Source organism: Mauremys reevesii, linkage group 18 (assembly GCF_016161935.1).
Source record: "Mauremys reevesii isolate NIE-2019 linkage group 18, ASM1616193v1, whole genome shotgun sequence".
NCBI lineage: Eukaryota > Metazoa > Chordata > Testudines > Geoemydidae > Mauremys > Mauremys reevesii.
Window position 1 is genome coordinate 26,814,340 of NC_052640.1, and position 26,360 is coordinate 26,840,699.

Consider the following 26,360-nt stretch of genomic DNA (forward strand, 5'->3'; position numbering starts at 1 on the left):
CTTCCCTACCCGGCCTTCCATACAGTTTTGCAACCCCAATGTGGCTATTGGGACAAAAAGTTTGCCCACCCCTGAGCCAGACCACCTCCGTGGCCTCGAAGTTACACACTGCAGAGAGGACTCTCGTTTCAATGTCCCAAGCAAAGGAATTTGCACCCTGGCCTCGAGGCAGCCCAGCGGGAAAGAGCCACCCTACATGACCTGCTAACACCATTTCTTCTCATTCCTTTGTTACACCCCACCACGTTCACTACAGTCTGACTGCAGCACGTTGAACCCTTTCATGCTTCATGCAGAGACCGCAGGACTGGATGCAGGGAGGAGTGAGAGCAGCCCCTATGGGGCAGAGGGACAATTCTGGAAGTGCTCTGAAGGTACCAAAGGGACTTGAGAGAAAGGTTCAGACTCCAGTCTGAACCAAAGTGACTCTCCCCTGAAGCAGAGCAGAGCAAGATGAGCCATAGAGAACATGTCTCAATCATTCAGTAGTCCTGAGAGGCAGAGAATACCCAAGTTCTGACAAACTTGGTCTTTTCCAGCCAGTACCAGCAGGCCAGTGACTTGGCTGAAGGAGACTGGAGGGGCTAATCCCCCCTCAGCTCACCAAGGAAATTGCTGTGACTCCAGTGGGATGAAGAGCAACAGCCCAGCACTGCCACTGCATTAGTGACAGGCACGTGAACCGTTACCGAGCGCCTTGGCACTCCTCATCCGCACCAGCCCAGGCAGTGCAGACAGCGCTGTCCCACGCGCGGCTAACGCAAGGGTGGAGCAGCACCGGGCAGCTCTGCAGTGCCACGGGCAAACCACACCACAACTCCACTCACACGACATTCCCATGCAGATTTAGTTCCACAGTAGCCACAGCATCATGCACGTTTCCTCCTCTTCCCCGTAGAGACAGCAGAGGAATGCTGGCGAGCGCTAACATGCTGCAGCAGGATGGGATTTGATGCCATGGCTACTTACACAGGCCAAGGGGGGAAGAAACCACTTGACTCAGCTCTTCCAATTGTCCCACAAGCTTTAGTGATTCAGAGCAGCCAGCGGTTCCACCATGAAGGTGCAGCAGAGCTCCTGAAGCCAGGCCAGTGTGGACACAGGTATTGCCAGACTGGGTCAGCACTATGGCCCATTAGGCCAGTATCCTGCTTCAGGGCAAGGTGCGAGACACCTCACAATAGGCAGTGATGGGATAGGCACCTGCCCCAGGGGAGTCCGTGAGCTCCAACCCAGAAGCAGGGGAGTTGATGTCTTTTCTTGAGCTTTTTAAATTTAATTCAACTCCTCTGGCTATTTGTTACCCACAGAAGTGTCCAACAGCCTTTGAATGTGGCTAAGTTCTCTGCCTTAATACGCTGTGGCAGTGAGTTCCACAGTCTCGTTACAGCTAGAATGAAATGTTTTTTCCCCCCCTAGTCTTTGAATTTGTCACCTTCCAATGTCATTGTCTTAGCACCAGAGCAAGGAACATCCAGAGGACAAGCACACAATCTCCCTTCTCTAGATCAGTCATTTTATACACTTCTATAGTGTCCCTTATGTATGCATCTCCTTTCATAGGAGACCAGTGCCCGTCTCTTCCATCTCTTCAGCCAAAGCTTTTCCTGCCTCTGGTCATTGTCACCTGGCTCTGTGCCCTTCTGATGGTGCAATATCCTTTGAGATCGGGTGAAAGGTACAGAACGCAGGACCCAGATGCGCCAAGCATGGATTTGTATAATGACTTATGACTATATTCTCCGTCCTGTTTCTTATGCACCTTAAGATCTTGTTGGACTTGACCACAGCCGTGCACTGAGCAGATCTTCAGTGAGCTGGCCACACACACCGGCCCATCCTGAGTTCACACAGTTCGTTACAACATGGCAAGGTGCACAAGCTAGCGTGTCCTCTCCTGCATTGCTCAGCACTGAGCTGTCCTCTTGCCTGGCCTAGCCAGGCCCCTCGGAAGTGCTGCCGTGCTCATGCTTGACTTGACTAACCTAAGTTAGGGCCTCTGCAAATTGCATCACTTTGCTGCTTGGCTCCTTTCCCAGATCATTAAACCACACGCCACAAGCAGCCTCTAGCACCTGCTCCTCACTTCTGGCCATGATAAAAGCAACTTAATTCCCCCTGTTTTTAAACTCTCAGCCAGTTTCTGATCCATGATAACACCTAGCCTCCTACCTCATGACTCGTCTCTTTAGTAATCACGCATGAGAGATCTTGTTCAAGGCCTTTTAAAAAAGGCAGCCAGCTGGCTCTCTACTCACTGACTGAAAACAGCACAGCAAACCCCACCCCTTCCCTCCTCGGGCACACCAGACACTTACCCAGAGGGAAGGTGATCTGGTCACACATGCCCAGCAGCTGCCCGAAATACACCTTCTTCTCAGAGGGATGAATGCCAAGCTCTGCCATTCTGCAATGGAAGCACCACAGTCACACCAGGAGATGCCCAGCAGGAAGCGGGGAGGGATAGCTGAGTGGTTTGAGCCTGCTAAACCCAGGGTTGTGAGTTCAATCCTTGAGGGGGCCATTTTTGCCCCAGATCCCTAAATCTGTCAGGGTACTTGGTCTTGCTATGAAGGGAGGGGACTGGACTATGACCTTTCAAGGTCCCTTCCAGTTCTAGGACATAGGTATATCTCCATATAATAATAATAAAAGGAAATGCTACACTAGAAGGACAGAGTGAGCTGGAGGAACAGTGAAGCAGCCTCTGGTCAGGGAATCCTGCTCCTTTTCCAGAGGTCTATTGCCCACAGGCCTGGATTAACAACTTCCCATAGGGTAAAAAAGTAGCAGACTGCAAGAGAAGCATGGCAGAGTTGGGTAACTAGTGCCCATCCCCTCAGAGTGCCTGGCACAGCTCTTCCCTGGAACAGCTGCATGCCCTCACCCATGCATCTGCCCAGCACATAGTGCTGCCTGGAACAGTCTACCACCCCAGCACATCTTCATCCGGCCGCTGTGCAACATCTGCGGTCACTAGCCTTCATACTCCCACTGATACAAAAACCCAGGAGTCTGGCATTCAGCACCGGTCTGAGCCAACAGATTTATACCCGCAGGCCAGAAAGGTCACTGTAGAGCAAGCAAGGAAAGTCCCTTCTTGAAAGCTGCTTCTGCCAGGGTCTGACATATTTGCCAGACATTCCAGGACCCAATTCCATTTCTCCTAACTGCACAAGAAGGTACATGAATTCAATTCCATTCCATGCACAGGCCCTCTTCCTTCCAGCCCCTTTAGAATCATAGAATCTCAGGGTTGGAAGGGACCTCAGGAGGTATCTAGTCCAACCCCCTGCTCAAAGCAGGACCAATCCCCAACTAAATCATCCCAGCCAGGGCTTTGTCAAGCCTGACCTGAAAAACCTCTAAGGAGGGAGATTCCACCACCTCCCTAGGGAACCCATTCCAGTGCTTCACCACTCTCCGAGTGAAAAAGTTTTTCCTAATATCCAACCTAAACCTCCCACACTGCAACTTGAGACCATTACTCCTTGTTCTGTCATCTGCCACCACTGAGAACAGTCTAGATCCATCCTCTTTGGAACCCCCTTTCAGGTAGTTGAAAGCAGCTATCAAATCCCCCCTCATTCTTCTCTTCTGCAGACGAAACAATCCCAGTTCCCTCAGCCTCTCCTCATAAGTCATGTGCTCCAGCCCCCTAATCATTTTTGTTGCCCTCCGCTGGACTCTTTCCAATTTCTCCACATTCTTCTTGTAGTGTGGGGCCCAAAACTGGACACAGTACTCCAGATGAGGCCTCACCAATGCTGAATAGAGGAGAATGATCACATCCCTCGATTTGCTGGCCATGCCCCTACTTATACAGCCCAAAATGCCATTAGCCTTCTTGGCAAGAAGGGCACATGGTCAGCTCATATCCAGCTTTTCATCCACCGTAACCCCTAGGTTCTTTTCTGCAGAACTGCTGCCCAGCCATTCACATTTCCCTAGCTCTGGCCAGCCCGTTCCTAGTGCTGTCGGATGCTGTGCAAACGTCACCCACACATTTCTGCTGCCACCGCTCAATGTCTTCTTGCAACAGCAGCCCCTGCTATCCCCATCCTAGGCTCCCACGCAGCTGCTCTGCTGCAGCCTCACCTCCCACCCTATTCAAGGCCTGGCACCCACTGCTCTTGCCATGCTGCCACCTACCTGCGAATGGTGAACTTCACCGTGTCCTCGTTGTGCGATGCCACCATCACTTTGACTTTCTGGCTGTACTTGATCTCCTCGAGAACGTAGTCCAGGCACCTGCAGGACAGATCACATGTGGGCACAGGGAAGTGCCCAGGGCACCACCTCCTCACCCCAGCATCCCAGCTCTGGCACCCCTACCTCTGGTACATCTCGTTGGTCTCTTCGTATGTAGGGTTGAGGGGATCCTCGTAGCCAATTTGGGCAGCTCGGGCATGCTCCTGCTCCATGTACGCGCCTCTGACCAGCTTGGCCCCGAAGTGCCAGCCCTCACGGCGAGAGAGCTCCACATCTATTGTCACGTTGTCATACGCCTCCTGCAGCGGAAAGACGGAGCGGTGCCATCCGCAGCCAGGAGCAGTCGCTCCCTGCACTGATGTGCTGTCTGGGGCCGGGGGGGGAAGGGGCGCGGGGGGAGGGGAGAAGAGGAGCAAGGCTCCAAGCCTGCTCCTGGAGTTCTGCCCTGAGACTGAGCTGCCATTGAAGCACCCCCTCCTCCTGCAGCTTGAGGCATCTCCACCCCACTGCCTGCCACCACTGCTTGGAGCACTGCCATCACCACTGCATCTGGAGCCCTTCCGGCATGCAGGCTGCACCCCGCACAACGCTGGGCCCCAGCTCCCCTGCCCGCAGCTCACACCGGCCAGACCTTCACCTTCAGGTAGCACTGGAAGGTGTTAAATACGACAGCCTTCTCCATGTTGAACTTGCGCTGCATCTCCAGGGTGAGCCGGCTGATGGCTGGCTGGAAGTAGGTCTGCTCAGCGTCCACCATCAGCCTCACTCCCAGCTCCAGGGCTCTCTGCAAGGGGAAGGACACTCCTCAGGTCAGGCCACAAGCAGCGAACAGGTTCTGCTCAGGTGAAGTCTGCAGGGCCAATGCCGAGCCCACTGCTGTGTGTAGTACTGCACAGGTCCTGCAGATGGCAGCACTCTCACCTGCAGGCCAATGCCTCCAGGGAACACCTGCTAGAAGAGTCCTGTGACCCTAGCCCAGCAGCGAACAGCCACGGAGAGCAGCCCAAACCCTTCTGGCACCGAGGCCATGCTGGGGTATGGGTGAGCAGGTCCATCTCCCTCCCCATGGGGCCAGGGCCCACTCTACCTCTCCCCGGCTCGGAGAACTTCCCACCAAGACCCCCATGATGGTACAGGCAGGGCAGCTCCTAACCGTGGCCAGGACATCCATCCTCTGCAGCATTCGCTTCATCTGCAGGTCCTCCTCTTCGGTGAAGTGCGAGAGCAGAGGCTCCAACTGGCCAGTCTGAAAGGAGAAGCACCGGAGAGCCTCAGTGCTACCCCACCCCTGTGGCCACAGCCTGGGCATTACAAACCATAAGCCCTCCCTCCCTCACCCAGGGTGCAGAGCAGGACATGGCACAAGGCATCAGGACCAGTGCTAACCCCAAGAGCCCATGCAGCTACCCACTCCCTCCCCAGGCACATGGGACAAGCCTCGTGTGCTGACCTGTCTGCATCAAAGTGCAGTGGGAGGGGGCCCAGCTGGGATCAGGTTCCTAGGAGTACCAGCATGCTCCAGACTAAGGGGCAGCCACCTAGCCCCATTCACCAACCCTGTGCACCTGCCACCTTCGACTGGGAGCCAGAGCTGCTGTTCCCCAGATGTTACAGAAAGGGTGTAGAGGGTGAGGTGCCTGGGGTCATGGCAGCTGCTAACTTGCCAGGGCTGGGGAAGCAGGATGGAGCCCCACAAGAAGCTGTTTGAGAGGAGAACCCTTGCACCCCTAGCCCTGAACCTGCCCTGGTTCCATGCCAGGGGAACGGCTCCACCGGCAGGCCTGGCTGAGAAGCCTGGTGAGTGTCCAACCCATTTCTCTGCTCAGGCCAGCCCAACAGCACTGGGCTGTGCAGAGGTGGGGCTGAGGTGGATGCTCAGGCTGATCTCCCCACTCCACCTCCTCATCTGGGAAGAGCAGATTAGAGCACAGCTCAGCTACTGAAACCCACAAGCCCCAGCTCCCTTGCTCTAGCGGGGACATGACTGCAGCGCTGCTACGGCTCTGAGCTGCTGAAGCCCAAGAGGCAGCAATCATAGAACCTCAGGAGGTATCTAGTCCAACCCCCTGCTCAAAGCAGGACCAATCCCAACTAAATCATCCCAGCCAGAGCTTTGTCAAGCCTGACCTTAAAAACCTCTAAGGAAGGAGATTCCACCACCTCCCTAGGGAACCCATTCCAGTGCTTCACCACCCTCCTAGTGAAAAAGTTTTTCCTAATATCCAACCTAAACCTCCCCCACTGCAACTTGAGACCATTACTCCTTGTTCTGTCATCTGCCACCACTGAGAACAGTCTAGATCCATCCTCTTTGGAACCCCCTTTCAGGTAGTTGAAAGCAGCTATCAAATCCCCCCTCATTCTTCTCTTCTGCAGACTAAACAATCCCAGTTCCCTCAGCCTCTTCTCATAAGTCATGTGCTCCAGCCCCCTAATCATTTTTGTTGCCCTCCACTGGACTCTTTCCAATTTATCCACATCCTTCTTGTAGTGTGGGATGCAAAACTGGATGCAGTACTCCAGATGAGGCCTCACCAGTGCTGAATAGAGGGGAATGATCACGTCCCTTGATCTGCTGGCAATGCCCCTACTTATACAGCCCAAAATGCCGTTAGTCTTCTTGGCAACAAGGGCACACTGCTGACTCATATCCAGCTTCTAGTCCACTGTAACTCCTAGGTCCTTTTCTGCAGAACTGCTGCCTAGTCATTTGGTCCCTAGTCTGTAGCAGTGCATGGGATTCTTCCGTCCTAAGTGCAGGACTCTGCACTTGTCCTTGTTGAACCTCAGGTTTCTTTTGGCCCAATCCTCTAATTTGTCTAGGTGCCTCTGTATCCTATCCCTACCCTCGAGCATATCTACTACTCCTCCAAGTTTAGTGTCATCTGCAAACTTGCTGAGGGTGCAGTCCACGCCATCCTCCAGATTATTAATGAAGATATTGAACAAAACTGGCCTCAGGACTGACCCTTGGGGCCTCAGAGAGGACCCTAGAGTCCTCTCTCCATCCAGGGCAGATGGATTCTAGCCACCCCTCCCACCAGGCCTGCTCCCATGCAGGGCTCTGCTTAGCCTGGGAGTGCACCCGCACACACCACCATGTACATCTGACCAACCATCTCCTCCATCCAGTTCAAGTTCTGTCCTCAGAGCCCAGCCTGGCATCAACCAAGGCCATTTCATTCTGTTACTGTCCTCTGGAGACAAGGGCCCTGCCACCGGCTTTACTCCTACCCATCTGGCAGCTAGCAACATTCTACCATCACCCACACTGGCACTGAGTATTGACAGGTGCCTCACCCAGTCACCCCTCCCTACCACTACCAGCTCCCGATCACCACCTGAGCATCACTTCAATGCAGAAGACACCTATGTCCATGTCTGCTCCTGTAGGGCTCTCTTCACTTCTGCCCGGCCCCAAATTCAAGTCTTGGTTTAGCCAGAGATATCTCAAATAGCACTCCCCCGAATGCCTGTAACAAGCAAGCAGAGTGCCTCCCAGATGGCTCCTGACTGTGGACACCCCACCTCCATGTCCTAGGTCTTTGGCCCTTTCATTTGCAGACAACCTTAATTCAGTACTTCACCATGAAACAGGGTTGTGGTCATCTCCCCTCACCTCCAATGGCTCCGCTGTAGCCTATAGGTGAAGGTACTTGCTAGGTGAGGCATAGGTGTAAGTTAAGGCAGTAATGCAATGAGCTTACAAGCCTCAACAACTGTGGGGCAGTAGCTTAGCTAAACTAATCAAGGCCCAAGGCCTAAAAAGCCTTACCAGGAGTAGCTAACTGGGAGTAACCCTAGATCATAAGGCAGCACAAGACAGAGTGCTGTAGGGACTAAACTGCTGTAATCATGACATGCTAGTTGATACCATCTTGGGATATTTTTAGTCAGGGACATCAGCAGATGTCTGACTCCAAGAATGTCATGGGAATTATCTGACATCTGTGCTAATAAGCTTGAGGTAAAAGACTATGGGAGAAGGGCACCCAATTAGTAGGGGGAGGAACTGTAAAGGAAAAGGGGCTGAAGCCCCTCCTGAATATGCATTAGGCCTAGTGGTGTGGGTATAACACAAGTTGTATCCCAGCTTGTGTGGCTTGAGAAGTGTGGCTCTTGAGGATGGTGAGGGGGAAGATGAGGAAGATAACTAACACCCGAGGCAGTTTTTCAAAGGATGGTGAGAGTCTATGGATGCTCAGCTCCATCTGTGTTATCTCTAGCTGCCTCACAGGGTTAGTGTGTTTGTGGCTCTGAACTGTATTAATAAAACCAGAAACAGTGCGATGGCTGAAGTGTGAGTGTTGCAATCCTGCCTCCTGTGGCTCCCAAACCAGGAACTCTGATAATACCAGGCCTGATCCTGGGTCAAGAACCTACCAAATTCTAGCGTGGCAACAAGGGAAAACAAATTGATCTAATCAATAGCTCAGGCAACAATTCCCTCTTGGATTATTTTCTGCATGGCTCAGTTCTATCAAGTTCAGTGTGTCCCACCCCGTGGCTCCTCTTCCACATTCAGCCAGCACCCCTCAAACTTGCAATGACGCATTAACAAGAGGTCTGACTTCTCTTACCTGCCAAGACCCGAGCTCAGGCCCTCTGAGCATTTCCCCAGCTAGTGTCACTGACCAAGAGGAGGTCAGGAATGCAGGTCCTTGCAGCCCAGTGCATGGAGGGATGCAACAATACAAACTCTTAGCCCTCCCAACCCCTTTGTGATGACGGAGAAAGAGGGTAACCCGGTGCTGACGGGTGAAGACCCCAAGGGGAGAGAATTTATGGTGCACGGTGTAAGTAGAAGCAATGGGATGCAATCAAGTTATCAGACAAGTATCAGGATGAAGTGCCTGAGAGGAAGCGCCTCCCATGCGACTGGCTGATCCCGGATACTTGGGAGTTTTAGAACCGACTGGCTAAAACATCGGCAGGCCTGACGCATGGTGGCCCCTGCCCAGTCCAGCACAGCACCATGGAGCTCTCCAGCTGCAGCGTCCCATGCCATTACCTGGGAGGAGCAGCTCTACTGCTCAGGAGGGTTCCCTTGGGGCCTCTCCCTGGGCCAAAATAGCGCCGCTCACCCACCTTCGTGTTTGGTATGAGCAGCAGTTTGGAGAGCTTCGTTCGGCTGTCAATCAGGCTGTTCCAGTCCAGCAAGTCCACAGTGCTGCAGCCACAAAGACTCATGTTAGCGCCAGCTCCAAGCAAGCTGCAGACTGGCCCCAACCCCAGCAGGCCTCCCCAAGGCGTGCACCAGCAGCTCCCTCACTAGTCAGGATGGATTAGTGACCCAGAGCCCACTGCTGCCCATCATGACCCATCTTGGGGGGGATTTCAGCAGAGCTCCCTGGGCATAGGTCCTGGCACTGGATTGTCCTTGGTCACCGGGAGCCTGGCAGAGCAGCAGGAACTGCATGGCAACTCTGGCTACTTACCCAGGCAAACTTCCACCCAAACCACTCCGAGAAGTAACATGCCCCTCAAAATGCCCACAACAAACATGGCCACCACCGCTTCTTACCCCTTCTCAGTGCAGCTCCCTGGCCTCTGAGAAAGGGGGGGAGGGATAGCTCAGTGGTTTGAGCATTGGCCTGCTAAACCCAGGGTTATGAGTTCAATCCTTGAGGAGGCCACTTAGGGATCAGGGGCAAAAATTGGTCCTGCTAGTGAAGGCAGGGGGCTGGACTTGATGACCTTTCAAGGTCCCTTCCAGTTCTAGGAGATTGGAATATCTCCAATTACCACCTTATTACCTAAAGGCAGCCTCTCCCAGGACCCCTGCCCCAAGCCATTGCTCTAGGATTTGGGAAGCTCCCCTCTCTGCCTCCTACCCCAGTCCCTCTCTGGCAGAGCACACACTGGCTGAAATGGAAGCCTTTGGGACCCCTTCACATGCTCCTTTCTGGGGCACCCCCACCCCTCCCCACTCTGCAGCACATTCCGGGAAGGCCAGAGGGTCAGGCTGGCTGCCACCAGGAGGGAGCTCACCCAGACACGCCCAGGTCCTCGCCGGTGAACCAGTGCTGGCTCTCCGCTTTGGTCGCAATCCCAAGGTTCGCCAGGGTCTCCTGCAATGAGAAAGGAGCAGGTCAGAGTCCCCGCTGCCGCCTGCTGTCCCCAAACGCTGCAGTGAGCAGCAGCCCTGCTGCTTTTGCGCTGCAGGCCTGGACTCTACCCTGAGTCGTGACCCTGCTCCGAGGCGATGGCTGGGGTGGGACCGTGCCAGTTCCCGCACACCACACAGCCCCCGTGGGGTCAAAGGCACCAAACAGCCACTCAGTGTTTCCCAGAGGGTTCTCTCCTGGTGCTGAGCCATGCAGGCACATGCACCAGCAACGGGGACAGACCTCACTGGTACCAGCACAAGAGGGGCTCCTCCCATTGCTCTGCCTGGAAGGGGCAACAATGGATCTCAGGAGACTTATGGTGCACTGGGACCTATGAAGGGGGAGGGGGATTGTAGCGCAACCCCAGCCCAGGGGAAGGACTGGGGGAAATGCACAGAAATGAGCTTACTTGGCTAGGGAGGAACAGGGCATGCATTTTACTGGCTGCTGCATCACGCTCTTTCGGTCACTGGGCATGGAACCAGAACAATGCTCCTCCCAGACTCACACTTTAAGGCCAGAAGGAACCATCCTGAACATCTAGTCTGAGGTCCTGCTCATCACAGGCCATAGAACCTCCCCCACTCACGCCTGTAATAGACCCCTCACTGCTGGTTGAGTGACTGAAGTGCTCACATCATGGTCTAAAGACGTCAAGTTACAAAGAATCCAGCGTTTACACAAGTTCAAGCCGGCAGGTGACCCGTGCCCCATGCTGCAGGGGAAGGCAAAAAACCCCCAGGGTCTCTGCCAATCTGACCTCCAGGAAAATTCCTTCAACCCCAGATATGGCGATCAGCTAGACCCTGAGCATGGGGGTGAGACCCCCAGCCAGACACCTGGAAAGAATTCTCTGTAGGAACTCAGAGCCCTCCCCAGTGCTTTGATCCAAGGCTCCGAAGTGTTTCACAACCCCCTCCCCCCCGAGAAAGGTGGGGGCACAGTCCCCCAGGAGGGTGATGCACCCAGGGCCCGAGCAGCACAGATGCCCCTGGGGCAGAGTTGGGGAGGACAGCTCCTTTGGGAGTGCTGCCCCTAGCTCACCTGCAGCTTTTTCACCTCCAGCCTGGTCTCCATCACAGCCAGCCCGGCCTTGCCCTGCTCTGCAGCCATCTGGTGAAAGAACTTCCTCCATTTCATCAGCACCTCCGAGAACTGCAGCTGCGGGGGCAGACCGCAGGGTGAGCTCCCTGCTCCTCTCCCCAGCCGGGATGCCTCAGAGCTCCCCCACCCTGCGATTGTATCCTGGGGTGCTGGGCACTGCCATGCCAAGTGAGCAGGACTGGCCCTGCTGGGCTCCCACCCAGACTGGCCCTGCTGGGCTCCCACCCAGACTGGCCCTGCTGGGCTCCCACCCAGACAGGCCCTGCTGGGCTCCCACCCAGACAGTGCTGGCACCTCCCACTACCCTCCTAGTAAAGATCAAGGCCCCTAAACCTGACGCTAGGCAGGGGGTCCTAGTGAGCTAACCTAGCATTTAGCCAGATCTCCGTCCTCAAAGCAAGAGGCAAGCTCAAGCCCTTCTACATCAGGTGAGGCCTGGGCCAGACATCAGGGGAGCTCTGACTCTCCAGGGATGGACTGAGGCCCAAGCCGCTGCCCTGACCGGGATACCGGCCTCCCCAGGGTGTCAACTGAGCATCACTGACAGACAGTCTAAGCATGTGCCTGGCATGCACCCGAAGGGAGGAACCATCCTGCCTGGCACCCAGCTCGCTGCACTGAGCCCAGGCAGTGGGGTGCTGCCTGCGATGAGCACAACGAGGCAGATCTAGTGTTAGGGGCCTCCGTCCTCTCACACCAGAGCTGCCGCCTCTGCAGCTCCTGCCACCTGGAACAGTCTCCAAGTAACTCCCAGAGCCTGTCTCAGCCTGAGCACCCCTCCCTCTGCTAGCACGTGGGGGCCCTGGCACCGAGAGTCAGTCACTCACCAGGAACTGAGGCCTCCCTAAAGCTGTCAGCTTAATGGCCGAAAAGCTGTCCTCGGAGCTGCCACCTAAACGAAGGCAGAGAGAGCTGAGGCGGCTGCAGCATCCAAACTCCAGGGCAGGTAAAGGAAAGCAGCCCAGGGCAATCCAGAGAGGGAGGAGGAATTCAGAAAGCCCATGTGAGCTGGCAGATCTGCCCTCCGCCCCTGCTGGGTACCCTCCAGAGACCGCAGCAGGAGGGCACTCGGAGAGCCATGGCCCACCGATGGCAATGCAGCCTGCTGGGGGAGGGGCACAGGGCCAGGTGCTCCCAGAGGGACAGTCAGACACAGCCGACAGGGGCACTCTGGGGGTGGCATATGCAGGGTGCCTACCTGAGGCCTCGATACAGCGCAGGAATGTCTCCATGTGCTGGTCACACTTGGTTTCGTCTGCATAGAAGTAGGTGCGGGCACTGATGACCTTGTCCCGGCGGTCCCCGAACCCCCGATGCGCAAGGTACTGCTTCTCTCTCTGGGTGGCACCTGGGGACAGGTAGAGGGAGCGTGCTGCAGACACGGCAGAGGGGAGATGGCCAAGAGCCCACATGCCCCTGGAACAAGCCCCCTTACTCTTACCAAGCCCTGCCCAAGCCTCTGTGGGGATTTCTCCCGCCCTAGGAGAAAGTCCCAGGGCTAGATTTTCATTGGGTCGAGGTCCTTCTAGAAGAAGATCTGCTCTACCTCAGCCACAAGCCAATGGGCTGGATGCAGGACTCATGGGGTGGGATTGCCTGGCCTGTGCTATGCACAAGAGCAGGTTAGATGTTCCAGCCTTAAGACCTATGTGAGAACCCAGCAGCTGCCCGATCTCAGGGATCTCCGCTTTGTAGCAATGTGAGCCCCCGAGGGCCCCCCCAGAGCAGTTTAAACACAGTCTGTGCCTGGGTTTTCAGTTTATGAGCAGATCAAGGTACTTTCCACCCATTGGCCACTTGAGCCCCAGGCCTTTCTGCACAACAAGGGTGTGAGGGCCAGAGCCCTGGAGCATACTGGGGAGGGGATGGTCTGGGGTAGAGTCTCAATGGATCTGTGTCCAACTAGGATGTGTTAGGAGCGGTTGTGTCACTCACCCCCCGTCTCCTTCTCAGATGCAGAGGTACAGGAGCTAGAGGAAGGAAGCAGATGGTGAGACAGGCACCAGGGCAGCTCAGGCGCCCCCCTGGGACTACAGTGCACCCCCCTCACAACCAGCTCGCTTGGGTTCACAGGGGTCAGCTCCCCATAGCCAAAGGGCCAGGTCTCCACAAGCCCCTCATCCTTCCTGTTCTTCACTCCGGCAATGGCCATTCACAGAAGCACTTCTCTCGGCCTCTGGGCCCAGAGCACTTCGCTGGCGGGGAAGGGGATATTTTCCAAAGCCTCCTTCGGGCTTACGCCCATCAGAGTCAGCCATGTGCAGCTACCTCCTCCCACCAAATGAAAATCAGTGGAACCTTCAGTGCCTTGGGAAATGTTAGCTGAGATTCCTACCCCACCCCATGGGGCAGCCAGCTCAGAGGTGGAGAAACTGCTATAGGTGAGGAGAGTAAATTCCCCTCACGAAACTGCAGGGGAACCTGGGGAGCCAGAACGTCCACACTCTAGTTCAGCTGGACACTGGGGCAAATGCCCCAACTTGTGACAAGTGTCACACTGATAGAAGCCCTCACCTCCCTCCCACAGGGTCTGCATACCAAACAGCACCAGCCTGAACCACCCTGGGCTGCTTATCCCAAAGCTTTACACTGTGCCAGCACGTACCCTCTACGGAGAGCTGAGCCTCAGCCCCTTCACTGCATCCATCTCCCCTCTTTCTCCAGGCCTGCTTCAGAGCAAATTATTGTTCGTTTCCCAGGCACTGACCCTGCCCTAGTTCTTCCTCCTGCCTCTGCTTTTCTTCTGGATTATTTTCAATGCCAATCGCTCAGACAAAAGTTTGTCTACATGTACAGGAGATAATGCTGCCTGCTTCTTATGTACAATGTCACCTGAAAGTGAGAACAGGCATTTGCATGGCACTTTTGTAGCTGGTGTTGCAAGCTATTTACGTGCCAGATATGCTAAACATTCATATGCCCCATCATGCTTCAGCCACCATTCCAGAAGATATGCTTCCATGCTGATGATGCTCGTTAAAAAATAATGCATTAATTAAATTTGTGCCTGAACTCCTTGGGGGAGAATTTTATTTCTCCTGTTCTGTTTTACCTGCATTCTGCCATATATGTCATGTTATAGCAGTCTCGGGTGATCATGACACACAGAATCATAGAATGATAGAATCTCAGGGTCGGAAGGGACCTCAGGAGGTCATCTAGTCCAACCCCCTGCTCAAAGCAGGACCAAACCCAACTAAATCATCCCAGCCAGGGCTTTGTCAAGCCTGACCTTAAAAACCTCTAAGGAAGGAGATTCCACCATTTCCCTAGGTAACCCATTCCAGTGCTTCACCACCCTACTAGTGAAAAAGTTTTTCCTAATGTCCAACCTAAACCTCCCCCTCTGCAACTTGAGACCATTACTCCTTGTTCTGTCATCTTCTACCACTGAGAACAGTCTAGATCCATCCTCTTTGGAACCCCCTTTCAGGTAGTTGAAAGCAGCTATCAAATCCCCCCTCATTCTTCTCTTCTGCAGACTAAACAATCCCATCACGTTTGATTTAAGAACACAAAGAAGGTACTAATGTGAGATTTCTAAGGATAGCTATAGCACTCGACTCAAGGTTTAAGAATCTGAAGTGCCCTCCAAAATCTGAGAGGGATGAAGTGGGAAGCATGCTGCCAGGAGTCTTAAAAGAGCAACACTCCGACGTGGAAACTACAGAACCCGAACCACCAAAAAAACCCTTCTGCTGGTGGCATCTGACTCAGATGATGAAAATGAACATGTGTCGGTCCACTCTGCTTTAGATCATTGTTGAGCAGAACCCATCATCAGCATGGATGCACGTCCTCTGAAATGGTGGTGGAAGCATGAAAGGATATGAATCTTTAGCACATCTGCCACGCAAGTATCTTGCGACACCAGCTACAACGCCATGTGAATGCCTGTTCTCACTTTCAGGTGACATGGTAAAGAGGAGGGCAGCATTATCTCCCATGAACGTAAACAAACTTGTTTGTCTGAGCAATTGGTTGAACAAGAAGTAGGACTGAGTGGACTTGTAAGTTCTAAAGTTTTACATTGTTTTATTTTTGAATGCAGTTATTTTTTGTACATAATTCTACATTTGTAAGTTCAACTTTCATGACAAAGATTGCACTACCGTACTTGCATTAGGTGAATTGAAATATATTACTTTTGTTTTTACAATGCAAATCTTTGTAATAAAAATATAAAACAAGCAGTGTACACTTTGTATTCTGTGTTATAATTGAAACCAATATATTTGAAAACATAGAAAACATTAAAAAATATTTAAATAAATGGTATTCTACTATTGTTTAACAGTGCAATTTATCATGACTAATTTTTTTAATCTCTTGACAGCCCTAATTTTAATGCAGTTTTTTGTATTTAGTTTACTAGGTTTTTCTAAAAAAGTGCAAGTCCCGTCATATGCAGCAAATGTTCTTTCACAAGCCGTCAGCAAGGCTGGAAGGCACCCTTTGGTGAGATTTTGATAGGGACCGCCCTCATGCAAAACTCCCTCTGGTCAATTTGAGTCTCTCCTCTTAGCCAGAGGCAAGGCAGATTAGCATGTAAACAAGTGGCTAGGTCTAGCATGAAGCTGAGGGAAGGACTGGTGGGGCCCTGGGGTCAGCCATGGGTCCTGGTTGGTTTAGAAGTGGAATGAAATTCCGTATGAACAAGCTGCGAAGCCGTCCAATTGCAGCGAGCGCAGCAGCATGGGGCCCCCTTGCTGAACTCAGCGTTCTGTACGCTCTCTGCTATGGCCAATGGCACTGCCAAGTGCAAGAGCAGTATAGGCAACACCCCACCTGCCTCTCCATTAGGCATCCATGGACCAGTTCAAGGGGGGGCATTAATCTGATTGTGGCAGTGAATGGAGGAAGCACTGGCAATTCAAACAAGCCAGGAGAGCTGCAAATACCAGCCCCCCCCAAGCGGAAGCTGAAAGAGAAGAGTCAAGAGGCAGCATTAGCAGACAGAGGTACTGCCTGCAGAGAACAGCCACAGAGCTGGGAGCAAGGGACAGGTAATACAGCAAGGCAGAGTCCTCCTACGAGTACGGCTGCGGAAGGGACATGCCAGGAGTGGCATCTGTGAAGATGATTTCTTAATTTCACTAGAAACAAGGCCTTTTCAACATGCAGACACTAGGCTGGTAGGACCAGCCTGCACAGGTGGTGTCCCATTTCAGAGACCGATACAGTTAAAGCCATGCAACCCCTCAGGACAGGTGCAGTGATCCCCATACAAGATGCTCAGTGCCGTAAATTTAGCAGAATAAGCACCTTTTACGCAGGCTTCACTGTGCCCACACTAAGGGGCTGCACCGGCATAACTGTATGTGCTTTCAAATCTGTACACTGTGTAGCCCAGCCCTTGGGATCTTCAAGCGCAACTGTGCAGCTAGAGGCTTAGTCGCAGGAAGTGAAACGGGCCCAGCCTGGTGTCCCAGTGCCAGGCTGAGTGAAACGCAAACCGGACCAGCAGCAAGAAGTTCACTGCTGGTTGGTTAACATGGGAGAGCGCGCTCATGTGTCGACACGCCCACCTGGTCAACATTCCTTCAGCATTATAATACAGTGCGGCTTTTCGGTTCCTGGCCCGGGTGTGTAAAGTATTAGTCAGAATGGTGCATTGATAGAACGGGTTTTGCCTTTTAATCAAGCCAAAAAGAAGAAAATCCTTTTCCCAGCTGAACAAACAGACAAGCGCCCGGCAACAGCCTGCTTTTTGGAATGTTAATCCCGGCCAGCAAAGCCATCACAGCAGATAACCCAGACTTGCTTAAATATTTGCCCACAACATCTTATAGGATGGAGCAACAAAGGAATAAGCCTCGTCAGGAGAGAAAAAAAACATCCCGTTTAATAGAGTGCAAAGCAGCCTCCTGCGACACCAACACACCCTGCACCGGAACAGCCAGCTCCGTGCACACTCAAGACAAGACTAGCACGGAGGTCCAGCAGGGTTTGGAGGAATTACACACCTAACACCAGCACCCCTCATCTCCCAGGGCTCAGCTGCCGTGGTTCAATTCCTTCCCCACTTGTGAATTCCTACAGCCCAGCTCTGAAGGGGGCAGAGCTAACATGTATTTGGATCTCCTTGGGCACAGTGCCCCACAGCCTGGGACCACCCTGGAAGAGCCTCCGATCCAGGGCCAAGAGCATCACGCTGGCTTCGGAGTCTGTGCCATGATGAGGGCGGTGGTCTCTGGAGTCAGAGAGAACCAGGTGTTCTGGAGGCCTGGCCGCAGCCCAGCAGGGGCTTTAGAGATTAAGACCAAGCCAGCGACCTGAACCTGGAGTGGGCAGGGGTGGCATTCTGGTGCCACGTGCCTTGGGGCTGCTGTGAACCATGCAGGCTACAGTTAAAGTGGCCTGGACTGATGTTCCTAGTTACAATCATCCAGTCTCGGAGTGACACTCAAGGTTACTAGGTTCCCACCAAGAGGAGCAGCTGGAGCTTCCTAGGTAGCTGGAAAACGGGCAGCCATTGGTATCGCTGTGTGGCTCTCGGGGCGGTGGGGGGGGCGGTGGGGGGAGATGAGTCTATTAGTATGTTGAGGCCATGCCTGTGGGAGGCCCCCCTCGTGCGTACCAGGCACCCCAGACGTCACTGGATTCCCAGACTCGCTGGACACTTTCTGCTGTCTCTGGGCTCGACTAACCATTGCCCGGCACCTTGTGCAGCGGGTGTGATCTGCTACCAACCAGGCCCACAGCACTAAGAGCACAAGGGAATAGTGAACTAGGCTCTTGTTTCTTACACAGCACCAAGAACGCTGTCAGGACTCAAAGGGCTGACCCAGCTCCCCTGGGCGTCACAGACCCTAGATAAACAGCCCAGGTTACAAAGCACTGTCCACACACATTCTTTGATTTGGCTTGTGGGTTAATTCTGACCACTCTGCTTTGGTGAAAGCCTCATGGTGAGGCAGAAGCTGAAGTTGCTCATCTGGGGAGAAAGCATGTCACTGTTGCTCCAACCCAGACAGACTACTATGCCATAGTGTTCTGGGCAGAACTCTGCACACGGGTGATGGCCCAAGTGGATGTCACAAACATGGGAACGGCTGGAGCCTCAACTTCCCGTTTTCCAAAACAGAGGATGCAAAAATGGGCACAGTGAACTGAGAAAAATTTAGCATGGAATTTATGAAAAGTATTTCCACAACATTTGCCTCGCTCTAGCATTGAGCACCCTGGCAGCAAGGGCAGCCGGTTGTGTGCTAAGTGAACGGAGAGTGCCAGCCGACAACTGCTAAACACAGATCAATTTCCTTAGCTGTGGGGCTCCTGTGCAGAGCAGGGTTCCCTCTATCACACTTCACTGCACAGCCAACTTAGCCACACGTAAGAGAGCACAACCATTACCAGCTTAGCATAAGCCATGTGCCAAGTGAACTTGGTATGTCCAGCTGGTGACTGTCCAAAGTCCCGGCTTTACCAAATCAAAACTAAAATTTCATCAGAACGCTCGAGATGTCCTTGGCAGTGAGAACCATCTCATGTTCAGCTTTCTGCCCCAGCCAGCTCTGCTGTGCCCCATGGCTGGCGTAGTCTCAAGGACTGGTAAAATACTCCCCTTCCCTCACCCACAGATCCTTGTTCTCAAGCAGCTGAACTTTTCCCCCCAGCTTACACAGAGGAATTCTTACAGTATCAAGGCTGGACACTTTTTACCCAAAAATGAAGTTTCAAGAATTCTGAATGCCTGAAACCTGGGGCTTAGCGTGGTACTCAGTGACTTACACGAGTACCCGCTAGTCGACACTAGAAGCCCTACACTGGCACAGCTACACTGATGCTGCAATGCGTCTGGTGAAGACGCCCTGTGCCGATGGGAGAGAGCTCTCCCATTGTAAGCTCTCAGGCCTTTTCTGCAACCATATTAGGAGAGCAGCAGCCATGAGCCAAGAAGCAAAAAGTCACCTCCTCACATTTTATCTACATTACTTTAAAACAATGTAATATCAGGCTTTTAAGAAGGCAATCCCGTACTAACAGTACCCACCACCAAACAGATCTTAGGGTGCCTAAAGAAAAGTTGCTTGATAGTATTCTGTCTAGCAAGGAATCACTTCTCAACAGCTGTGGTTGTGAAGTCTCTATTTCATTATTTTGTCTTGTCTATGGTCCCTGCTTCCCTGTTCGTCTGGTTCTTTGTTGCACAACTAATTTTGCAAGATTTAAATCAACTAAGGTGGTGGGGTATGACTAGGCAAAGAATTGTTTTGCAATGTTAGGATTGTACAAAACTGCGTAACATTTTAGTAAAATGATCAGCTAAGGCAGGGGTGGCCAACCTGTGGCTCCGGAGCCACATGTGATTCTTCAGAAGTTAATATGCGGCTCCTTGTACAGGCACTGACTCCAGGGCTGGAGCTACAGGCGCCAACTTTCTAATGGGCTGGGGGGTGCTCACTGCTCAACCCCTGGCTTTGCCCCCCCTCCACCCCCTCCCCTGAGCCTGCCATGCCCTAGCTCCTCCCCCCTCCAGAGCCTCCTGCACACCATGAAACAGCTAATCGGGAGGTGCAGGGAGGGAGGGGGAGGTGCTGATCGGCAGGGCTGCCAGTGGGCAGGAGCCGCTGGGAGAGTGTGTGTGTGTGGTGGGGGGCTGCTGACACATTACTGTGGCTCTTTGGCAATGTACATTGGTAAATTCTGGCTCCTTCTCAACCCAGGAGTGGCCAACCTGAGCCTAAGGCATAGCTAAGCAGGACTCCAGTTTCATTATATAAACTGGGTTCCAAGGAGACTGTTGGGGCAAAAAAAGGAAAAGGAAAGACCTGGAAGAAGAAGTCGCCTCCAAGAGACAGCCCAGAGCAGAGCTGCTAGAATCCTATGCACGACCCTGACATGCAGTGTAACCCCTTTGGGATTTAAGGAGCATGGCCCCTTTAAATCTTTTTCTTAGGGGGGAGAGGGAGAGTGAGAAAAAAGGAGGGAAACTCCAGGGGTGGGGCTGAAGCTCCAGGGGAGAGAGGGGGCAGCCCGCAGCCCTGGCAAAGGAAGCAGCAGAGAACCTGCCTGGAGCCTGGTAAGGGCAGGGCGGCCAATCAGGGCCAGCCCAGGACAGGAGCCAGGAGGAATCGCCCAAGGACAGGCCAGAGCTGGACCCAGGATCACGCCTGCCCAGAGCTGCGTGGGGCTGGTGACTCTGCACTGGGAACAAGGAGGGAGGCTGTAGCTAGTTCAGTGGGGAGGGGGTTGCTCTGTGGGGCTTTGCAGAGAGCAGCAGAAGAGGCACCGGAGGGGTTTGCTGGGGAGAGTTCACTGGCACCCAAGACGACCAGGAGCCCCCAAGACTCACCACCGGACTGGAACTTTGCTCAGGCCTCCTGAAGTCTGTGTGCAGACACATTGCTCAGTGCCTGCCCTTCCAGACTGTGCTACCACTGGGCCCGTGGGGCCTTGGCTTGGGTGCAGCCCTGTTTTACTGCTCCCCCTATATTTCCCCTTGTTGTATTTCTCCTCTCATCCCTCTGTAAATAAATACCTCCCTTTGTTATCTTCATTGTAGTGTGTGTGTGTGGGGGGAATAGGCGCCCCTGGGGTGGAAGGGATTTCTCCTGCTGCATTCCTGCGCGCTGTCTCTTGGCCAGAGCTGCCTGCAGAGCAGACTCCATCTTGGCCACGAGGGCGCTAAAGTTACACAGCAACAAGAACTCAGGTGAGACTGATCTTGCCTGGCCAACAGGTAAAGTCTGCCTGCATGATCAGGACCCGTGAGGACAGCATTGTATTCTTAGCATGTGTATTCTGCTCTGTGATTGTGAACAGAGGGAGGTTAAGGATATTTCTGTGTAAGACTCTTTCACTGATAAAAAGGTCCTGCAAACCCACAGAAGAGCACACCTTGATCCCTGGGAACTAGGTAAAGGCGGGTGCCCTAGAGTGTGCCAGTAATACCATTGGCATAATAAATCCACCTCTGAGAGACCTCGCCCGATGACATACCGCAGTCCACGCTGGCACTTAAGTAGGTGCAACTTACGCAGCTTGTGGGGGGGACGGGCTTATTCATACCCAAGCAACACAAGTTATACAGATGTAACCTGTCATGTAGACAAGCCTTCAGGATGGGCTTGGTGTAACACCACTTATCTGGAGTAGCTTCTACCGAGGTCAAGTTTGATCTCAGAGAGTTAGTTGGTAAGTCTCAAGGGAAACATTAAATCTGATTAATGCTCCATCACTAACAACTTTCACTGAGAAGAAACAGATGCCAGGAAGTTAATGAACATTGCTGTACAGTTACTTAGGCCATGCCTACACTAGCGAGTTTACAGCAGTACAAATCTATCGCTGTAATATTGCTCGTGTAGCCGCTCTATGCTGTCAGCAGAGAGCTTATGTCGAACAGTCCAACATGTCGCTCAGGGGTGTGAAAAATACTCCCTGAAGCAGCTACTGCACTGATACCTGGATCAGAGACATGACAATTCACTACAAAGGAACAAGCAACAATCCAAGAGCAGAGTGCAGTATGGGGAGACCATTTGATTCCAGTGACAGCAACACCTGCACCCTTGCATAAGACTCTGAAAACAAGCTGTTTGCAAAGCAACCTGCTGGAAACAGCAAGAGAGAACTGCTAAAAGGATGAGTCAAATCCATCCTCCTGCCATCAACTCAGACACCACATGCAAGGACACTGGCAGGTGGGCATGGCTACTTTTACAGGCCTGTGTTAGTGACACTGTGCAGTTACTTATTGCATCTCCTTAGCACAATCCGTTGCCAGGACACATCACAGCTCTGCACAGGGCAGAGCCAAGACCGAATACGTGTCTAACTGGGGAAAAGCACAAACAGCTTGTTAGACGTTCCTTCACAGCCACTTTTGTACCAAGTCTGCGAATTCCAGGTAGGGCTGCTTCCAACGCTGCTGGTGAGCTGAGCAATGCCCACCATCTCACAGCTAGTACATGCCAACCCCCCACTCTCCATAGGGGGCCAGAACAGACTGGGGCAGCAGACATGCAGTGGATTGAAATCCTTCTCCCCCGACCAAGGCTCAGCCTCCCCTCCTCTTCCCCACTTCAGCCACATACACAGGACCCTGGAGAGAGGGGAACCAATTTTCCTGAGTAATGTGAGGTGGAAGGGAGGGAGCGAACGCATGAGTTCCCAGCAGGCCAGATGCGTGAAGCTGCCCAGGACCAGGCTCTATGGAAGTTGTTTGGAGTCCACCAGGCGGTGGACAAGGTGTCCCCAAAGTGTCCTCCCCACCCATCCCATGGGGAGGTATCAGAGTAACACCTGTAGCAAACACCTACAAGAAGCTCAGCAGGAGAATGAACTGTGGCCCCACCTGCATCCATTTATCAGGGTAATTAGTGCTCCTGAAGATGAAAGGGGGTGAGAGTGAGCACAGTGCACTCTTAGCTGCTTTTGGGTCTTTGGGCAGCTTCCACAAGGATTTCTGTGGGTGCCTCAACAGCTTCCTGTCCCCAAAGACTGTCCGGCAAAGCAGGTCTGTGGCTCACCCCTGCAGAGAAAATAGGACTCTCAGGCCTTCCTGATCTTCCCTGCCCTGCATAAACACTGTTCTGAACAGTCTGAGACTCAGCACCTACCATGGGAGGAATCTAGGGACTCAAATCTTGCAAGAAATTGTCCTTTTGGGGCAGAACTCGAGTACACCTCTGAGAGGATGGGGCAGGATCCCTGCAGCAGCTCCAAGGCGGAGGCAGGCAGGCTAGATCTGCCTGCAGGGGGTACCCAAGCTGAGCCTTCTGGGAAGCAGCACAGAACTTGGCAGCTCCAGTGCTTACCTAAAGGCTCTGCCTCTGTGACAGCCAATCAAACTGAAGGGGATGGGCCCTATTGGCCAACTGCATTCCCAGGAAGAAGGGCAAGCCCTTGGCAAATTTGAAAGGGTACATTCTGTCAAAGGCACTTGCAGGCGGAGGCAGAGAGGACAATTTCCCTTCAACTGCACCAGGTGCTCCACAGTAATCTAGTCCTCGCCCACTACCAAGGTCACAGAAACTATCCCAGGCCAGGCCTGAGGATTCAGCAGCACTGAGCCCACCTGCATGAAGGGAGGACATAGACCCTGTGCACTCTGGTTCAGAGCACATGCTGTGTTGGTGCAGGTTCCATTCAGCACCACAGGCCAGAGACAACCCGGCTTTGCCAAATGCAGCTCTGATCCCACAGCAGATGCACAGATCAGAGCACTGGGTCACAGGTTCTGGACTGGGCATAACATCCACTGGGCCTGAATTTCCAAATGACCAGTGATTTTGGGGATCCAACCTGAGACAGCCTAGGGACCCAATTTTCAGAGGGTGGGTGTTCAGCACCTCTTAAAAATCAGACCCTTTGAAGGCATCTCAAATTGGGTCCTCAGAAAAGAGGCCCTTTCTCCACACAGGGGAAGGAACATGTAAATTCTACACCCCCACCTCTCAGTCTCTGGGAAAGGGCATGCAGGTGGGATGATGTCCCAGAAGGAAAATGCTCAGTGGCACCCCAACTACACAATCCTTTGGAGGAAGGGGTGGCTGGCTGGCTTTTTGGTGCCAAAGCAGAGTGGTGTCAGCACCTGGGAAGCTAGAAATCTGAACGGTATGTTCTCTTTTCACACATGGGCTAGTCTGAGGAGAACATGACCAGAACAGCAAGGCAAGGTCAGCACGTCCATGCAGGGCAAACTACAGTGTGAATGAGCGAACGATTTGAAATGGCTGCAGTGAACGTGTAACAGCCTGAACTGGTCTCCCAGGTCACCAGCTCAAATCTTAACCTGAAGGAAAGTTTGAGGGAGAACAAAGGAACAGCGATGACGAAGCTGTCATGGGCCTGAAGCAAGGCCAGGAAAGGAAAACAAAGCAGAGGGACCAGAAGACAGAACAGAAGCAGCCAAATCAAGACTTGGCCATCACATTTGTTCTGGGGTGTGCTTCTTCCCTGGGAAAGCTCAGCACGCTTCAGCCATTCCCTTTCATAACGAGGCTGCCTGGGCAACAAGGCCTGAAAAAAGGAGCTTAACTCACACTATCAGATAGTTCCTTCTGCTGTGCCAGCAGCAGCCCTGGGATAACAGAGGCGAGTAAAAAAGGGAAAATCCTCACTGGATGGTTCCCCCGTAGGTAACACCCACTACTGGAGCACAACCTGCTGCCTAGTTCATCTCACCCCACAGACTAGCTCTGCCCCGCTCTCAGCACTCCCTGGGATACCTTTCTCCATCAGGAGGTTTGAAGAGCCAAGCTCTATTTTCTTGCTCCCCTCATGAACCACAAGAGCTCCCCAAAGATGGTCCCAGTTCTGATCTCAGGCTTTGGGAGGCCTGGTGTGTATTTATAGCCATCACCACAGATTGCCCAAAGCTTTGCTTCTAACTGCCTGCAGTCTGCAAACTCGCAGTTAGAAGCGCTCAGATGCTTACTCCATTTCCTTACGCTCCGCCTCCTCCGGTGTCAGATCCTCCTCCACGCTGTAGTCCAGCACCGAGCCGACCCCAAACGCACGGTTTCGTTGGATCAGGGGTTTGATGGCCTCTTGATCCTCGCCAGCCACAAACTGCCCATAGAAGGTCATCTTCATCAGCTTCTCAAACAGATGCTGCCCCAGCAGCTTCCTGCTGAAGTTCATCAGCTACAAGACACAAAGCCCGTGTAAGACACCGCTTTCTTCGGTGCAGGCACCTCCTTGCCCCGCCACACCTGGGGTAACAGCCCTGCACTAGCTCTCAGGTGAGGAAAGCCAAGACCCAACACACCAATAGCCACAGGGCCATGGAGCAGCCTGACCTCAGGGGCCAGCCAGTGCTGGTCACACCAGCGCTCTGGCCTTAGCTGTAGGGACACCACCCTGCTCTGCCCTACACAGGGGCCAAGCCATGATCCCCATCTGTACAGAGGAGGGCGGGCCCAGGATCTTGCCCGAGGTCCCAGAACCAGGTCTCCGCCCCGTACCCCAGGCACAGGGCCACCCGCTGAGACGCGTTAAGTTAATACTAAAGACAAGATCCTACCGGCACCTGACCCCCGAGCCTCGCTCCAGAGAAACCCCGGGGCCTGCGTCGGCGGGATGGGGGGGCAGAAGGCATCAGTTACACGCAGGCTCGAGGGGTCCCCTGGCTGATCCGGGGGTCCCCGTCGCTTTGTCCTGCTGCCAAGCGCCTCGCCCCAACTCCCACCCCGGGAGACGCGCGACCACAGGCGCAGCCCCAAGGTGTCCAGACCCCCGGCGGCTCCCAAAGCCCCCAGCTCGGCCCCGCGGGCAGCAGCCGAGCCCCGGCGAGCCGGCTCCGAACCCCCCCCCCGCGCACGGGCCCGGGGCCCCGCTCACCTGCCGGCTCCGCGCCACCAACGGCTCCAGCGCGCAGAGCCGCAGCACCACCAGCGCCCGCACCAGCTCCGCGCTGCTCTTGCTGCGAAACGCCTCCCGCGGGTCCCCGAACTGCACCGCGGGCGGCGGCGGCTGCACCCGGCGCGTCCCCCGCGGGCCGGTCCCGCCGCGCGCCGAGCCCCGCTCCGGGAGGCGGCGGCGGCCGGGCCGCTTCCCCGGCTGCTCCTGGCGGGCGGCGGCGGCCGTGGAGCGCAGGCAGCGGGGGGAGCGCAGGCTGGAGGCGGCGCGGAGCGCCAGGGGCCGGGCAGCGCTCGCCATGGCGTGGAACCCTCCAGCCCGTGCCGGCCGGAGCCGGTTTAAATAGCGGGAGCCCCGCCCCCGCCCCTCCCTGGAGCGCCCCGCCCCCTATTGCTTAGCCCCGCCCCCTACACGGAACGCCCCGCCTCCTCCGTGCTTAGCTCCGCCTCCTACCCGGAACGCCCCGCCTCCTTCGCGCATTGTCCCGCCCTCCCTGCGGCGCCCCCTGCCGCCTGTTGGTGCGCTGAGAGAGCAGAGCGGGATCCACTGGCAGAGTTATGAACGGCCCCACGGCGCGGGTGGGGGCTGGACTCCATGACCCCTCCCCTCCAGTCCTGTGTCCCT

The 26,360-nt window shown here is 54.1% G+C and overlaps 1 protein-coding gene across 1 annotated transcript in view; it reads right to left on the minus strand.

Moving 5' to 3' along the window:
* Window positions 1–25,870, minus strand: part of LOC120386290 (proline dehydrogenase 1, mitochondrial-like) — a 28,135-nt gene extending 2,265 nt beyond the window's left edge. The window contains exons 1-13 of the mRNA XM_039505443.1: window positions 25,719–25,870; window positions 24,814–25,022; window positions 13,362–13,396; window positions 12,625–12,774; window positions 12,254–12,318; window positions 11,367–11,483; window positions 10,204–10,283; window positions 9,301–9,382; window positions 5,366–5,458; window positions 4,850–4,996; window positions 4,336–4,511; window positions 4,153–4,251; window positions 2,319–2,407 (exon numbers count right to left, since the gene is read on the minus strand). Of these exons, the coding sequence (XP_039361377.1) occupies window positions 2,319–2,407; window positions 4,153–4,251; window positions 4,336–4,511; window positions 4,850–4,996; window positions 5,366–5,458; window positions 9,301–9,382; window positions 10,204–10,283; window positions 11,367–11,483; window positions 12,254–12,318; window positions 12,625–12,774; window positions 13,362–13,396; window positions 24,814–25,019 (1,339 nt within the window). The 5' untranslated portion in view covers window positions 25,020–25,022; window positions 25,719–25,870. The remainder of the gene's footprint in view (window positions 1–2,318; window positions 2,408–4,152; window positions 4,252–4,335; window positions 4,512–4,849; window positions 4,997–5,365; window positions 5,459–9,300; window positions 9,383–10,203; window positions 10,284–11,366; window positions 11,484–12,253; window positions 12,319–12,624; window positions 12,775–13,361; window positions 13,397–24,813; window positions 25,023–25,718) is intronic.
* Window positions 25,871–26,360: the final 490 nt, after the last annotated feature.